Source organism: Miscanthus floridulus, chromosome 9, assembly GCF_019320115.1.
Source record: "Miscanthus floridulus cultivar M001 chromosome 9, ASM1932011v1, whole genome shotgun sequence".
Classification (NCBI taxonomy): domain Eukaryota; kingdom Viridiplantae; phylum Streptophyta; class Magnoliopsida; order Poales; family Poaceae; genus Miscanthus; species Miscanthus floridulus.
Window position 1 is genome coordinate 136,426,448 of NC_089588.1, and position 16,922 is coordinate 136,443,369.

The 16,922-nt window shown below is 40.3% G+C and overlaps 1 protein-coding gene and 1 long non-coding RNA gene across 2 annotated transcripts; both read left to right on the forward strand.

The window, feature by feature from the left end:
- Positions 1–5,092: 5,092 nt before the first annotated feature.
- LOC136483036 (uncharacterized) lies at positions 5,093–6,350 on the forward strand. Its single transcript, XR_010765290.1, has 2 exons — positions 5,093–5,246; positions 6,134–6,350. It is a non-coding gene; the product is annotated as an uncharacterized lncRNA (long non-coding RNA).
- Positions 6,351–8,149: 1,799 nt separating this feature from the next.
- On the forward strand, positions 8,150–16,121 carry LOC136481041 (uncharacterized). Its single transcript, XM_066478427.1, has 7 exons — positions 8,150–8,482; positions 11,896–12,024; positions 12,324–12,473; positions 12,673–12,738; positions 12,839–13,018; positions 14,497–15,739; positions 15,844–16,121. The coding sequence occupies exons 1-7, from the start codon at positions 8,150–8,152 to the stop codon at positions 15,867–15,869; spliced, it is 2,127 nt and encodes a 708-aa protein (XP_066334524.1). The 3' UTR covers positions 15,870–16,121.
- The last annotated feature ends 801 nt before the right edge of the window (positions 16,122–16,922 follow it).

The window sequence follows — 16,922 nt, forward strand, 5'->3', positions numbered from 1 at the left end:
ATCATAATGGCATCAAAAATTTCGACTCTCATGGACACCCTCATGGATCAGTGCAAAGCATCCTAATCCTACAGCATACACAAATGGCAACCTTAAAGTTATGATATTTTCAAAGGGTGAACAATAAAGACTATCTTAGACGTTCTGGCATTAGAGTATATACGTGCAGGCACATAGGCATGGTGGTGCAAGTGAGCAGCCAGCAGGAGTCATGAGTTATGGGGTATTTGGATCCCATGACTAAACTTTAGTCCCTATCACATTGAATTTTTAGATATCAATTAGGAGGACTAAACATGAGCTAATTATAAACCTAATTACATAAGTTGTGGCTAATTCGCTTGCCAACGCCGTATACAGGATGGTATGGAGATGTGGTGAAACTTATTCGTGGATTTGTTGGCGCACGAAAGAAATGGATATCGGAAATCTCATCCTGCCGGTATAAAAAATGATATTAGCCGCATCACGGATAGATCTACACAGTAGAGTTTGTGAGCCTACGACGCCACGCTCTCTGTGACTATGTAAATTTTATGAACTTAACTTTTTGGATTAAATGTCACTTTAATGTCGGTCATATACTTTTACAGTATAGGTATCTTATCGTACGATCCGTGTGTTTTTAGTACAAAAGTTTAGCTATCCCGTACGCACGTGCACGAACCTATTTGCATATATACTCGAACCTATGTGTACATGATTATATGGAGATGCAGCGGAACTTATTCATGGATTTATTGGCGCATGAAAGAAATGGATATCGAAAAATTCTTTTGCCGATATAAAATATTATCTTAGCCGTATCACGAAAAAGTCTATACAGTAGAGTTTGTGAGCCTGTGACGTTGCGCTCTCCGTGACTGTGTTAATTTCACGAACTTTGCTTTTTGAATTAAATGTCACTTTGACGTCGGTATTTAATTTAACAGTATTGTTATCTTATCGTGCGATCCGTGTGTTTTTAGTATAAAAGATTTAGTTGTCTCGTAGTAACGCGCTGGCACGCTACCTAGTTAAATATAATAGTCAAGATTGTATTTATAGCCAGGCACGAAAGAGAAAAGGTGGGTCAAGAAAATGCCACTTAACAAAGTCACTCTGACGCTTTATATTGGTAGCCATAGTATCAACCACAAGAAAATATTTTAACTACTTGATTTTTTATAGCAAAATGGGGCTCGACTCCCCGTGGAAGCTAATATTTTAGAATTTAATAACTTTTGTGCTTTGAGTATGATCGACGACATTTCCATTGACAGCGAGGCACCTATAATGACTTTGTCAATTTTGATGATTTGCCGGCTTAGCCTTTGAAGGTGCTCATAGGGGTACAATTTGCGTGCGTGCATGCGTTCATAGTGATGGGTGTGCTTGTGTTGTGTGTGTCTTCGTCGAACGAAGAGCCCCACTAACACCAACGAAGAACCCCACTCGAACTGCCGTTGCCGCGTCTTTGTCGAACGAAGAGCCCCACTAACACCAACGAACCCGCGACCTGCGATGCCTACGAAGAGCCCCGCTAGCCTCTGTGTCGCATGAGTCCGCACGCACCCAGATCACGCCGCAACCCATTGTGTCCGCCCCACGCTAGCGACTAGCATGCTGCATGCCCAGCACCCCCGCGTCCGCCGGCCCCAACACCTCCGCCCGCTTGGCCTCGGCAAACCACACGCCCCCGTCCGTCCTGGCTCGCCCCTCCCTGGCCGAACAACATAGAAGGCTAGAATAAAACACGTGCAACAACATGGAAACAACTACTGCAACATTAGGTTGAAGGAGTGGAAACACCATGAAACATATATATTGCAACAACAAGGAGCAACAACTGCAACATTGGGATGAAGCAGTTGAACACCATGAACATATTATTGCAACAACAAGGAACAACAACTGAAACATTAGGCTGAAGCAGCTGAAACACCATGAACATATTATTGCAACAACACCGAACTAACTGCTGCAACAATAGGTTGAAGGAGCTGAAACATTTGGAACACATTATTGCAACACTGTTGTGAAGCATATGAAACAACGCTCGAAATAAAACACTTGCAACAACATAGAACAACTACTGCAACATGAGATTGAAGCAATTGAAAACAAACTGCAATATCTCAAGCGGTACTACTGCAACTTTGCCAAAACATCTATTGCAACAACCCAAAAACATCCCATTGCAACATTCGAAATCATCTGTTGCAACATCCAAAAAAACTATTGCAACATGGCAAGATCTGACCCCGAGAGCTCGTCGGAACCCTAGCCACCGCCACATCCCTTAGATACAGAGGAGGAGGAGGCGGCGGCGGAGGAGGGCTCAGATCTAGAGGAGGAGGTGGAGGAGGAGGGCTCAGATCCAGAGAAGGACTCACCTACCTTGCCGGAAACCGCCGCCGTCACCCTCTTCTCCGGTGGCATGGAGGTCACTGAGGGAGGGAGGGAGGGAGGGGCAGCTCACCGGAAGCCACCGCCATCGCCCTCCTCTAGGTGACATGGAGGTCGCCGAGGGAAGGAGGGAGGGGGAGGGAGAGAGGGGTGGCTCACCGGAAGCCGTCGCCCTCCTCTCCGGTAGCATGGGGGTTGCCGAGGGGAGGAGGGAGAGAGGGGCGGCTCGCCGGAAGCCGCCATCCCCCACCTCTCCGGTGGGATGGGGTCGCGGAGGGAGGGAGGGGCGACGGGCGCACGGCTCGGGCAGGGCGGCGCATAGCTCGGGCGGGGAGGCGCCGTGAGCGGCTCGGGAGGGAGCGGCGGTGAGTGTCTCCGTATGGAGCGGGCTAAGGGACGTGGGGCAGGTGGATGAGGAAAAGGCAAGGGAAGCGAGTGGAGGAGCGTGTGCCACGTCCAAAGGTGAAGAAGCGCGTCGAACACCAGACATATAGCATTACCGAAAATAATTTGTACTCCCTCGGTCCACAAAGAATGTCATTCTCACGCTTTTCGAGAAAATCTAACATATTTTATTTTGACCAATTATATATAAAAGATATTAATACTTAAAATGCATAATTGGTGAAATATATTTTATTACAATTTATTTAATTTTTTGTGAACAATTATAAATTTATTTATTGATATAAATGTTGCTAATATTTTACATTAAGACATGACCTGGCAGCGAGTCACTGTCCGTGTTCACCGAAAAGCAACGAACGACAAATTTAGTCCGACAGAGTCGTGCTATAGGCTGACGCCACAGTTGACCCAGCACCCAATAAGACGCGTGCGTGGGAGCTATTTGTGCTGGGTGAAAAAAACGAGTATGGCACTAGACTATGAACTAGACTATGAGACGAATGCGAAACACTCAAAACTAGGGGATAAATGTGAACCTGGCGGTATACCTTAGCTCTGATTACCACTTAATTGGAACCGGGATCTCGATCTTCCGTCAGGTAGAGGTAACTATCATCGTGGCGGAGAATGACACACCGATCCGGCTTCAGATCGAAAGATCGAACCCTATAATCTTAGCACCACAACTCCTCTGGTTATCAACCGAGACACGGATTCGGTTGACCTCGCCAATAAGGCTAATCCCTACCTGCGCAACGAAGAACACAAGCAAGAACAAGAAAGAAAGCAACTAAATTGCAGATGAATGATTAATCTCACGAAGTTAGGGTCTCACAAACCGATAAACGACGAAACTGTTCTTGACAGATTAATCTAATCTAAGCAAAACCCCAAAACCTAATGACGACGGCGGAGTATGATTATAAAGGTCTTAGTGTCGTCGTCTACCCTAGATGCGCCCCTAATGGGCTCAAACACGATACACGGTCCAACGGACCAAAAGACGGTGTCGCAGCACCCTGGCAGATTCTGGACGCTAACTTGTTTCGACGATTCCCGTTGATTCTGAAGGGCTTTTGACGTGAGACCACTTGGATTGGCTTCCGTATCAAATTAGCTTTCCAACCATATGTGGATCATCGAAAACGGAGTCCGGATGCGTCCTGCGTGACCAGTTTAAGGCAGACTGGTACTGCAGGCCGAGGCAGACTCGAACTTGAGTTGCTTTGAGCCTCCACCTCGGGGACTCGAACCAAATTAGCCTCGGGCCTCCTTCTTGACTTGGACACCCTTGATGACCTCCTACCCCTCCATACCATGCGCCAAACATGGTCATATGCATGGGTGTCATGTCGTCATCAGAGGGAGGGGCGACGGGCACACGGCTCGGGCGGGGCGGCGCACGGCTCGGACGGGGAGGCGATGAGCGGCTCGGGAGGGAGCGGCGGCGAGCGTCTCCGTATGGAGCGGGCTGAGCGACGTGGGGCAGGTGGATGAGGAAAAGGAAAAGGAAGCGAGTGGAGGAGCGTGTGTCGCGTCCGGAGGTGAAGAAGCGCGTCGGACGCCAGACATATAGCATTACCGAAAATAATTTGTACTCCCTCTGTCCACAAAGAATGTCATTCTCACGCTTTTCGAGAAAATCTAACATATTTTATTTTGACCAATTATATATAAAAGATATTAATACTTAAAATGCATAATTGGTGAAATATATTTTATTACAATTTATTTAATTTTTTGTGAACAATTATAAATTTATTTAATGATATAAATGTTGTTAATATTTTACATTAAGCTAGTAAATTTGAAAAAGTTTGACCAACATGCATCTTATAGCGTTATTCTTTTTGGGAAAGAGGGAGACTAGGGCCCTGTTTAGTTCCACTTCGTTTTGCAAAATTTTTCAAGATTCCCCGTCACATCGAATCTTTGGACGCATGCATGAAGCATTAAATATAAATAAAAATTAAAACTAATTACACAGTTTAGACGAAATCCACGAGACGAATCTTTTAAGCCTAATTAGACTATGATTAGACACTAATTGCCAAATAACAACGAAAATGCTACAGTGCTTATTTTGCAAAATGAAGTGCTTCTAAACTGGGCCTAGACGTTGGTCCTGATGCCGAGTCACTGTCCGTGTTCACCGAAAAGCAACGAAAGACAAATTTAGTCCGGCAGAGTAGTGCTATAGTCTGACGCCACAGTTGACCCAGCACCCAATAAGACGCGTGCGTGGGAGCTATATATTTGACCCAGCACCCAATGAGAAGCAGCTCATCAACGGGGGGGCAAGATGCCGATGACAGGCGGCCGCCACAGCATTCCGCCCATGCTTTTGCCGTTGCTGTTGCTTCTTCTCTTCAATGGATATCCTGTTCATTGCAGCGGCGAACCGATGGACAGTGCACCTCCGCCGCCTCAACGGTGGCCCAAGATCCCAGGTGAGTACATATATACACTTTATATGCATCTATGTCATCGTAATTTTTCATACAGTTCGACGATTACACAATTGGGCCAGTTTGCGGGATTAGAAATCACCTATTTGTGCAAATTAAAATTGGAACCACACATCTTCGCACTTTTTTTTCTCGGATTTAATTTGTTTCTTCGTTGCATGGAAATATATGTAGTGATCCCTCGGTCCTGAAATACAATTCATTATTATGAGTTCTAGGATGTGTACTACTGTACTAGAATATCTCTACTACATAAATGATTTTAGAGGCATCATTTCCATTTTGGTAGAGACGACTCTATAAAAACCATCTCTAAAAATGGTTTCAGAGATCATCCACCTCTAGACATCGATTTTTATTAGATAGGTGGTGTTTCAATTGCCTCTGAAAATGCCTCTGTTTCTACGGGTTGTTGGAAATATAGTCCGCTTGTAAAAATTGGTGCAGCACTAAAAAAATCATCACTTTTAATGTTATTTTGATTTGAATGAAGACAAACTTTTTAAGCTCAAAGAGATCTATAACTTTATAGTTGAACTGTACTTTTTTGTTGCATTACAACATGAAGAGAGTAAATATGGTACTAGTACCTCGAGAAGATTTCGTAGGTTCTCAGCTCTATAATCAGTATGTACTCTTCTTATTAAGAAAGAATCACATTATGGTCTCTGCATAACTTTAAGTAGTATATACTTTTCTTATGATAAAATACATTATGGTCTCCGCATAAGCATAACTTATATACACAAGCTATTGAAAAGCAACGCAACTAAAATATGGAAATTTCCTCCGTACGTATCTCTGGTTGATCCTTTCCATTAACTAAACTAGCTGTACATTCTAACTTGACGGATTTTTATTGTGCACAGGGAACATTTTTCCAGGTTATCTACCAAGCAAAGACGGTGGTTCTCCTACGTACACGCCACACACGCCTAGGTGCAACGCTCCACCATGCAAACCAACGCGTGGGTAGTGCAGACTTCAACCTCAATAAAGCAAGATGTTATTCTCTTCATATGCATTCTGGCTCCATTTGTTGACATTTGAGTTTGATACAATGGAATAATGTGCCTCGTTGAAACACACTAGTATAAAGTAATAGTCCGATCGTTCATTTTGTCTTTTCAAAAAATACATAGCTTTTGGTATACACTTAGATATGTATTATATCTAGATACATAGGAAAAGCAATGTATCCAGAAAAGCAAAAGAGTCTTATAATTTGGAATTGAAGGAGTTCCATTTTCGCCAATGATTCAGTAAAAATTGCTTGTTGTATGTCACAACCAGATTATAATAGAACTGGTGGTGAAAATTATTTTCACCGTCCGGAGATATTTCAGCAACAGTTCATGATAAGAACCAACTGTGAGAATTATTTTTCACCACCGTGAAAAAATGCACACAGTATAGAACCCCATTTTCATTAGTAAAGGTGGCCTAGTTCGGCCAAACAAAGAACCCAAAAATACACCAGCTCCTCGCTTCCAAACCCTCAACTCATCGCCACCCACAACACCCTCTCTCCCACGCAGACCACTAGTACAAAAACAGTTTCTAGAGACGGCTTCTTTTTTCAATTCAGGTGGATCAATCTAACACCATCTCCAAGAATGGATTCCGAAACGAGCCACCTTTAGAAATGCATTTGTAGCGGGTGGCTGGTATTCTCAGCCACCTCTACAAATAGATTTACCTCTAAAAATCTATTTGTAGAGGCGTAGTTGAATCTAGTACCGTCGCTAAAATTAGGTGCAGCACAGTAAATTTTATCATTTTTTCAAATCAACTTGGATGAAGACAAGCTTTATACAAAATTTGTATATCTAAAAGAGATCTACAACTTTGTGGTTGACAATATTTTCATTTGAAATCATTAGATCAGGCAAATTCTATTTGAAGTTCTCACATTTTGAAATTTAATTGTTTTAGAATTTCGAAATGACATCGGATGAAGAAATGACCGAAAGTAAATTTATGGATTTAGAAAAGATATAAACCATTGCAGTTGATAATATTTTCATTCGAAATAACCTATGGTCTGGAAATTTAGCTTCAGGTCCTTACATATTGAAATTCAAAATTTTAAAATGACCTCTGATGGAGAAATGACAAAAACCAAAGTTGTAGTTGTACACACATTCGAAATAATCCATGGCCGCCCACGCTTCCGCGTGAAATATGAAGTTACTGTATAAAAAAATCACATGTGGCTGCCCAGTGGGTGTCTCCCTGGATATACACGCTAGTATGTGTGTATGCTATGGTTTATGTTCTAAAAAACTAATCATGAATGTTCCTAATTTCCAAGAGGCAAGAGCCCATCTCGTAACCCTCAGGCCAACTGGTGACTAGAGAGCAGCAATCAAACGCAACAAACAGCACGTGAAACGGAGCAATGAAACAAAAGAAACTGCAAAAACGACACTGCTGCTGCTCCTGAAAATCAGCTTCGCCGATTGGCCTACTCTACCTGGCCGATCGGGGCGCTAGGCGAGCACCCCACGGGTAGGAGAGCAGCCCTGCCAGGAGAGGAACCACGGTTGAGCACCCTGCGCTGGGCGAGCTGGCGGGGCCCGACTGGAAGCGGCCTGGCCAGCTAAGTGCTCGTCCTGGATGGCACACCTGCATGGCCCGGTTGGGTGCCCGACCTGGCTAACTGGCAGGGCTGGCAGGCTGGTTGAAGGACAAACCGGCCTGGCCGGTTGGCAGGGACGGCTCGGTCGGTTCCTTTGCGCTCCTCCCCATGAATCATTCCAAAAAATCTAAAATTGGATAAAACTACCTCCAAAAGATCCCAAAAATTGCAGGGGTGATTCTTAGGTATATTAGATGATATTCCCAAAGAATCAAGCTCCACGAACCACAAAAAAACACCCTGGATGCCGCCGCCGTTCATAGATCGACGCAGCCCCAGCGGACGACGACCCACATCCTCCTCCACGAGATCCGGCGACCGCATCACTAGGGCGTCGTCGCGTCAAGGCCGTCCTGTTGCTCGCGCAGCGGCATCGGCTGCCCGTCCCTCGAGGCTCATCGGGTTTTGGAGGGTCGCGACTTGCTGCTCACCGGGGCGCGGCCCTCGCCCGCCGGGGGTGCGGCCTCAAGCCCGCCGGGACGCGGCCCTCCGCCGCCGGGGCTCGGCCTCCTGCCTAGATCCGACGACGGGGAAGGGGGTGAACGGTGGATGCGGGTGGCGGCGGATGGGAAAGGGGGTGCGGTACATGAATACGTGTGGATGTGGGAGGGAGGCTGGTGGATTAGGTTTAGGAATTTGCTTTCCTTTATAATTTTTTTATTACCAACAAGTTCGTCATAGATTTACCATAGAGTTGCCTAAATAATCTATGACGTCCAACCATGACGACAACTTAACCAATTGTCATAGATCTATCACCTCAAGAATGAACCGTCACAGATGACAACATTCTATGATGATTTCTTAAAAGGTTACTGGTGAACCGTCATGTATAAGGGTATTTCTTGTAGTGAACCATTTAAAACCTACACCCTTCGTGGCCTAAGATTGGTGGTAGAGCTTGATGCGTGATCTAGAATTGGATAGCGGTGCTAATTTCAAGAGGATATTAATATTTAAGCCTCATAACCACTGTTTACTCTAAAGGAATCTTGAAGGCCAAAAATATAAAGCCACCTTTCGTCTGCACAAACATCTTCCACTTCTCATGATGTTTGCATTTTCATATCAAGAAATAATAATGTACAATAATGGTTCTACCGTTAATATAGATATATCAAGAAATGTATAAATATGTCTACATAACAACTTAGATAAATATGTCATGATTATTAATATAATATTAAATAATTAGTTAGTATCATTGGTATATGAGTTGTTAAGGAAATATTTTTCATGATTACTGAAACATAACATATATAATATAGATAGATCAAGAAATGTATGAATATATCCAAGTAACAGCTTAGAAAAAAATATGTTAGGATTATTAATATAATTTTAAATGATTCATTAGTATCATTGGTATATGAGTTGTTAAGGAAATATTTTTCATGATTACTAAAACATAACATATATCTGTTGCTCATGCATGCATGCGAAATTGATTTGCATTGATGGCACAAAATGTATGTTTACTTTAAGAAAATTGTAATGTACTAATATTAATAGAAGCAAGTTTTATGTAGAAATATATATACTTTATGGTTATTTAATTTTTTAGAAGAAGATTATGACAATTTACATGTAGATTTGAGGGATATTTGAGTTTTTATACAATTTTTAAAATATGGAGTGCTTAAAATGGAATTAGCATATTAATATGGCATAATGCTTCAGTCCAGATGTATACATTATTCAAAACAATAACTCATGAAATTTGCTATCATGGAGTATCAATATGACTTAAAGTGAATTGTTAGTGTTAATACTATGTGCTTAGTTAAGACAATAATTTTTCACGCTTGATAAGCTACTAAAAATAAATATTTATCATGATGTATATATCTTTATTTTGGTCGATATTTAGCATAGCACTATGCTTACTTTTAACTTTGCAATGGTTCAAATGTGTAATTTACAATTATAGGTACCATAGTTTATGGATATTTAATTATTATTTGTAATAACTTATAGTGTTATTTAGATGTAGAATGGAATGATATCTAATTTTTTTCTAACAGCTGAAGTGGATAATTGAGATACAACATTATGCTATCTTTCGTAATAGCATATATGAATAATTTGAATGCAAACTTAGGGGTTACTTTGCATTAACTTTCATACTAGCAATGTGGGTAATTTATAATATTAGGGTGTTATGTTAAATTATTTTTTTTAAAATGGTAGAAGTGGGTAATTTAATATAAATTAGTTCATTTATTTGAATTATCTTTCACAATAACAGACCTGAGTAATTTAGATACAAATTTAAGGGGTTACGGAGAAATATCTTTCATAATGGCAAGAGTGGGCAATTTACATATAAATTTATGGGTTATTTTGAATTATTTTTCATAATAGAAGAGTGGTAATTTCAATGTAAAATTAGGGGTTTATTTTACGTATTTTTCATAATGGCAGAAGTGGCTAATTTTCTATAAAGCATAATAGATCCAATGACTATTATTGATTATGATGACATTCTACAAAACTAAGGGCTAGATCTTTTTATTATTGTGAGACTTTCTAAGATTTATCTCTTTCTCTTGCGCATCTAGTGAGAAGTGACGTGGAGACTCCGTCAGTGCCTCCAATTGGTGGCTAAATTTTTTATAGAACAGAACAAATTCAATGCTTGTTTGTGGTGATGACGATATAAGAGTCTACAAAAATAATGACCAAATATTTTTGATTATTCTAAGAATTTCTAGAACTTATTTTTTCTAACGTGTCTGGTGAAAATAAACATGGATGTACAATGAAAAAGGAAGGATGAATGCTGAACAGATGGATTCCTATTTCTTCATGTTGAAAAAAATTGTCTCCTCTTTAGTTTTTATATACAGGGAGTTGCTATATTTCAGTCGCTTGAAATATATGAACCATCTCAGGCGACGTCCAGGGCCCTTGGATCTGCATCCAAGGGTCAGATCTGTTCTCTGTTGTTTTTCTGTAGCAGGCAACAAAACGGGTCCGCAAATGAACCCGCAAACCCAACCAAAGCAGCTACCGGGCCCGCCAAACCTTAACGGGTGCAAGATCCGATACCCGCTATATCAAATAACTACTCATTCGAGCCACAAAGCAGCTATTCGGCCCAATATTCGGCCCAATAAAACAGTACACATAAATTACAGCTCTGCCACTACACCCTCCAGCAAGAAAGAAACACCCCCGATCAATCTAGATCTAGAAGGGGAATTAGAGTGGAGAGAAGAGCGAAAATTAGATGATAAATGCACAGGTAAAACACAAGAAGATGAACAAGGGCAAAGGATATGATCTGCCTAGGAAAAAGGTACTAACCAGCAAGATTATTTTATTTCTTGCCTTCATCTCCTTTTTCTCATTGCATCAGTTCACTGAAACACCTGAACTGTAACCATCTTGCTTCTGTCTTCTTTGTTGCTATTGCTATAGCTCTATAGTTATCCAAAGTAAAGTACACTTGTCAAACCGATTTAGATTTCCAGTTATCTGTCTCCAACAATTACAAATCATAACAGTGACCATAGAGCAAATCTAGTGGGATCCATGCCTACATGGTGGTTGATGACTACAAGAACAATGTGTTATGAACCTAGGCAACTTGTATAGGATTTAGGGGCAACTTGTATAGAATTCAGAGGCAACTTGTAAAGGATTTAGGGGCAACTTGTATAGAATTCAGAGACAACTTGTATAGGATTTAGGGGGAACTTGTATAGAATTCAGAGGCAACTAGTATAGGATTTAGAGGTAACTTGTATAGGATTTTGGGGAAACTTGTAAAGAACTCAGAGGCAACTTGATCACAAATTGATCAGCTTGTGGAATTCCTTGCACATGACAGAATTGCCATAGAAGGCAGACACCCTTCTTTTTTGCTTGTTTGTTTTGGTTGTAAGTTTAGATGAACCACCACAAATGTCACTGCCCACTAGCTGACTTGCAATGCAAAAGATCTTCTTACACCTAAAAATAACAGTTTGTTGCATGTTTATGCAGGTTCACAACGAAGGACTGCATCAAATAGGAGATGAAGACTTCTTAAGGGAAATGGGTATTGGATGTGATGACACTGGACTGGAGCTTACACAATTATCAGAGATAACAGCTAACATACATTATGAACAGGTTTGAAAAATTGATTTATCTTATTATATGCAGAGTGCTTTGGCAGTGTTGCTTTCACTAATCGGTTTATCTTAATATATGCAGAGTGCTTTAGCAAGAGATTAGAAGCCAATATTCAAAGTTACTACAATTTTGATTCAAACATTGTAAACCCCAATTATACTAATGAGGTAAATAAAAATTGCAGTTATTACATATTAAGAAAACTACAATTGCAATGCTACAAACTTGTAATTTAGACTATTCCTAATTGTAACTACTGATATTTGAGTTTCTTTTTGTTTGTTTGTAATGAATAGGATAGTTCATCAGCACTATTGGACTACAACTGTTATGGACAGGATAGTCTTCTTCATATGCAGGGTGCGTCCGAAAGAGAAGTGAAATTCAATCCTGAGAGCTACTACATGTTTCATACAAACATTGAAAATGCCAACAATACTCATGAGGTAAAAAGGAATTCAACTTATAACACATATTGTCAGTGTGACATATATAAGTTTGTCAAACCCTGTGCAAAAAATATAATAATAATAATGCAGCAGGCACTACAAGTTTGACTTACTTTGTCTTGCTTCAATGTGTTATTCCACTACTTTGTCTTCCTCTCTATCTCCTTGGCATTTGACTGACCTCATGCTGTAACAGCAGAGCTCAATACCACTAGTGAACTACAGCAGCTATGGACAAGAACAAGAAATGCAGAGACAAGAAGTGAGATTCCTAAAACTTGCATTTCACAATATTTTTTAAAAAATGGGTACTAACAAAAGAACTAAGATTTTATTGTAATGGTGAACCCCAAAATTTGCAGGTGATCATGTCACCAGGAGGAACAAGTTATGTACTATCACAGGGCGGATCAAGCTATACAAGCCTTATGAACCAAGTCATAGCTCAGGCTAAATGTTCAAATCAGAATTATGAAGAATTTTTGTCATCTGAAATGACAGGAAGTTTCATGGACATACTCAATGAGCCATTTCCACTAGAGGTATTTACTTGTTCTCTACATATACAGCTAAATTACTTTGTTTGCTACAATGCAAGATGAAATATCTAATAGTACACCTTTTTCCTTACCGGTGAAAATAGAATCGGATGTTCATCACTACCAATAGAATCTATGAGCCGCCATAAGATGATGCAGACAGCCTGCGAAATGAAGAATCAGAAGCAGTACCAGAGTTTGCAAATGAAGAAAACATGGTACATGAGGAAAGACAAGATGAACAAGGCAGTGAAGGGGAGCAAGATACAGAGGGCAACATGACAAAACAACATCTAGTAGCAAGTGAAGAACAAGATGAAGAAGAGCTCAGGGCAATTCAGATTGAAAGCCAAAGTATTATGGCAGCTGAGCGTTTGTCTCACGAAAATGCTAGCAGGCATGTTCCTCAGCTAGGCATGAAATTCAAAATAACAGAAGATGCGTATAGTTTCTACAATGACTACGCATTTATAGTCGGGTTTTCATTGGTCAAATGGCACACATACAAGTGCCAAGACAAGAAAGATCACAACTATGGCTAGGTAACAAGGGTCACATACAAGTGTAACTTGTCTGGTAAGAGAAAGGAGGATGATAGCACTGATGTTTCAGGAGTACGAAGCACAAGAAACAACAAAAGGAAGATTTCTGTTTCAGGTGTCCAAAGCGCAAGAAAGAACAAAAAGAAGATTTCTGGTACACCACCAACACCTAATCCTGTGCCAAACAAAAGGAAAACAAGTACGCTTGTACCAACCGAGTGCCCCACTGAACTTGTTGTCACACTACAGAATGGAGAATGGACAATAACCAAGTTGAATCTTGAGCATAATCATGCGTTTGCAAGCAAGGATCAGAAGAATAAACTATTTTCACAGATTAGGATGACTGAAATGGAGAAGGAACTTATTGCAACATTCAACAAAGTGAACCTACCAGATAGGAAGATTATGGCAGTCCTATCTTATATAAGAGGGGATGTCACTCCATACAACAAGAAACATATCAGCAACGAGAAGACAAAGATAAATAAGGCAACATCAGGATAATGACATGCAGCAAGTGTATGACTGGTTCTCTAAGAAACAGGCTGAGGACCCAATGTTCTTCTACAAGTTTTCCATAGATGAAAACAACAAAGTGAAAAACATTTTCTGGTCCAATGGTACAAGCAGAAGGTACTATGAGGAATTTGGAGATTGCATCAGTTTTGATACAACCTACAACACAAACAAGTACTCCCTCAAGTTTGCACCAATTGTTGGTATTACAGGTCATGGGGACAATTTCCTGTTTGGCTGCGCTTTCATAACGGATGAAACTACAGAAACTTTTGAGTGGTTGTTTCAGACAATGCTGACTTGTATGGGAGGAAAGCACCCTAAAACTATAATCACTGACCAGGACCTAGCAATGAAGGCTGCTATCAGAAACGTTCTACCAGACACTATTCATCGAACTGCTTCTTCCACATTATGAAGAAAGCTCAGGAGAAAGGTGGCAGGATATTTTCATTAGAAAGGAACAAGAAGCTGCATGACGATCTCTTTGACATTCTTAGGAACTCATTGTCCAAAACAGAGTTTGAGTACTTGTACAAGAAGTTGCCACAAACATATGATGTCGGTGGCTTCAGATACCTTGATGACATGTGGTTTAATAGGGAAAATTTTGTTCCATGTTACTTCAAGAAGCATTTCTTCCCTTTCATCAACTCTACAGCGAGAAGTGAAGGCACAAATGCATTATTCAAACTGGATGTCACACCAAGGTATAGTATTATGAGATTTATGAATGAGTTCCAAAGAATTTCAGATACAACAGAAAAGAATCAAGCAGAACAGGACTTTGAAACCAGATCAATGCCTTGGTTGAGTACGACATATGAGTTCGAAAGGCAGGCTGCAAGGCTGTACAACAGAAAGATATTCTTCAAGTTTCAAAAGGAGCTCATATTGGCAACAAAGTATGAGGCTCAAGAACTCCAGAAAGATCAAGTTTATGCAGTGTTAAAATCAGAGTACCATAGGCAGTTTGAGTTCAGAACAAGGAGATACATTGTGATAGTAGACTTGACACAGAAAAACTACAGATGTCTGTGTTGCAAATTTGAAAAAGATGGTATAATATGCTGCCATATCATCAAGGTGCTCACAAACCTAAATATATCTCAGCTAGATGACAGTTATTTCATTGAAAGATGGAGGGCTAAAGAGAGGAAACAGTTGACAAGGCAGAATACTGTACCAGAAATAGAGATTGAGAAGAGCAGGCCATTGAGGCACAACATATTGTCAAACAAGTTGAGCAATATTGCTTCAGATGGATCAAGAACAATGGAAACATTCAACTATGTTCTAGAAGAAGCCGAGCGAATGCAAAGAAAACTCAATGAACCAGCAGATGAAGTCAGACTGCAACAATCACAATCTGTTCAACAAAGTGGTACTAATGTTTTGCAAGATGCTAATGATGCAGTCAGACTACCTCAAACAGAATCAGCTCAAGAAAGTGATACAATGCTTTTGCAAGACCCTAATAATGCTCAGAAAAGAGGAAGGCCCAAGAAAGTGACCAGGCAAATAGGAATAGTTGAGGACATCAGAAGCAAAGCAAAAAGCAACTTTACCTGTACACACTGTCGTGAAGGAGGGCATAACATCAAGACATGCCAAAAAAGCATCTTCCTCCTGTGCCGTAAAAAAACAAAGAAAAGGAAATCAGGTAACACAGAGAAACATAGGCAAAAAGTAAATGTTAGCACTACAACAACAGATGTCACTTCTTCATATGTATATTCATCTAATGTTGTTGATATTATCATGCAGGAGATGTTGACAACACCAATAAATAGTAGCAGTGCAAGTGCAGCAAGCAAACCAAAGAAGGGGAAAGTCAAGAATTGAGAAAACCAAAAACAAGAGATGGAATGCTAATAGCTGCAATTACAGTGGCCAAATAATTTATGTAATTTATTAGTAATAGAGCAATTGTAAATTCAGTACTATTATATCTTTAGACCTACAATGAAATGTATCTATTTGAGGCTACTGGAAGAGACTACTGGGCCGCAACTTGATAAAACATGGATTGCATGTGCTCATAACTAAAATTGCAGTGCCCTACACTTGCAATTTACATTACATTAAACTGCAATTACATAACAGAATATTTAAGTTGTTTGGTTTACATATGCAGTGGCCTACAGCTACTGCTACTACTAAGAGAACTTGGTGCAGACATACATACCTGCCATATGCTTCATCTATGGTTTCAATTGGATTGTCGTTTTTCTTATTTGTTGCAAGCTGCAAAAAATAACAACTTTTGAGTCATCCTTGTTATGAAAATTACCATCACGCTTCACAACTAAAATTATCAACACATAAATATTTCAATCACTCACACAAAGAGTTCACAAATCCTAGCAATATCAAGAAAGGCGACCCTCTGCTTGAGCAATGGCATGTTCTGCTCTAACTTGCTCAGGTGGCCTCCCACTCCTGATATCGGCAGAATTGGAGCTAGGTGGCCTTCCCATCTTCCTATACAGACAAACCCAACAAACAAGACAATGTAGTCAAATCACAATACATAGGAAAATGTTGACAGAAATATTAGCAAGCATGGCAGCATGGTTACAGTATAATATACTGCAAGGTACCACGGACACAAGTAGAACTGCATGATAAATGCAGTTCATGATAAAATAAGATCCAACTGTAACAACAAAGGCAAATGGATAAAGTTACTTCCTCATGGACTATCAATCTTCTGCATTCGGTCTACTCGTTCTCTTGCAGACTTGGAAAAATTCTTAAACCCCTAAAGAAAACAACCAAATTAAATACAATATAAAAACAACCCAATCAAGAAAAGCATGGTTGCATACATAATCAATATGCAA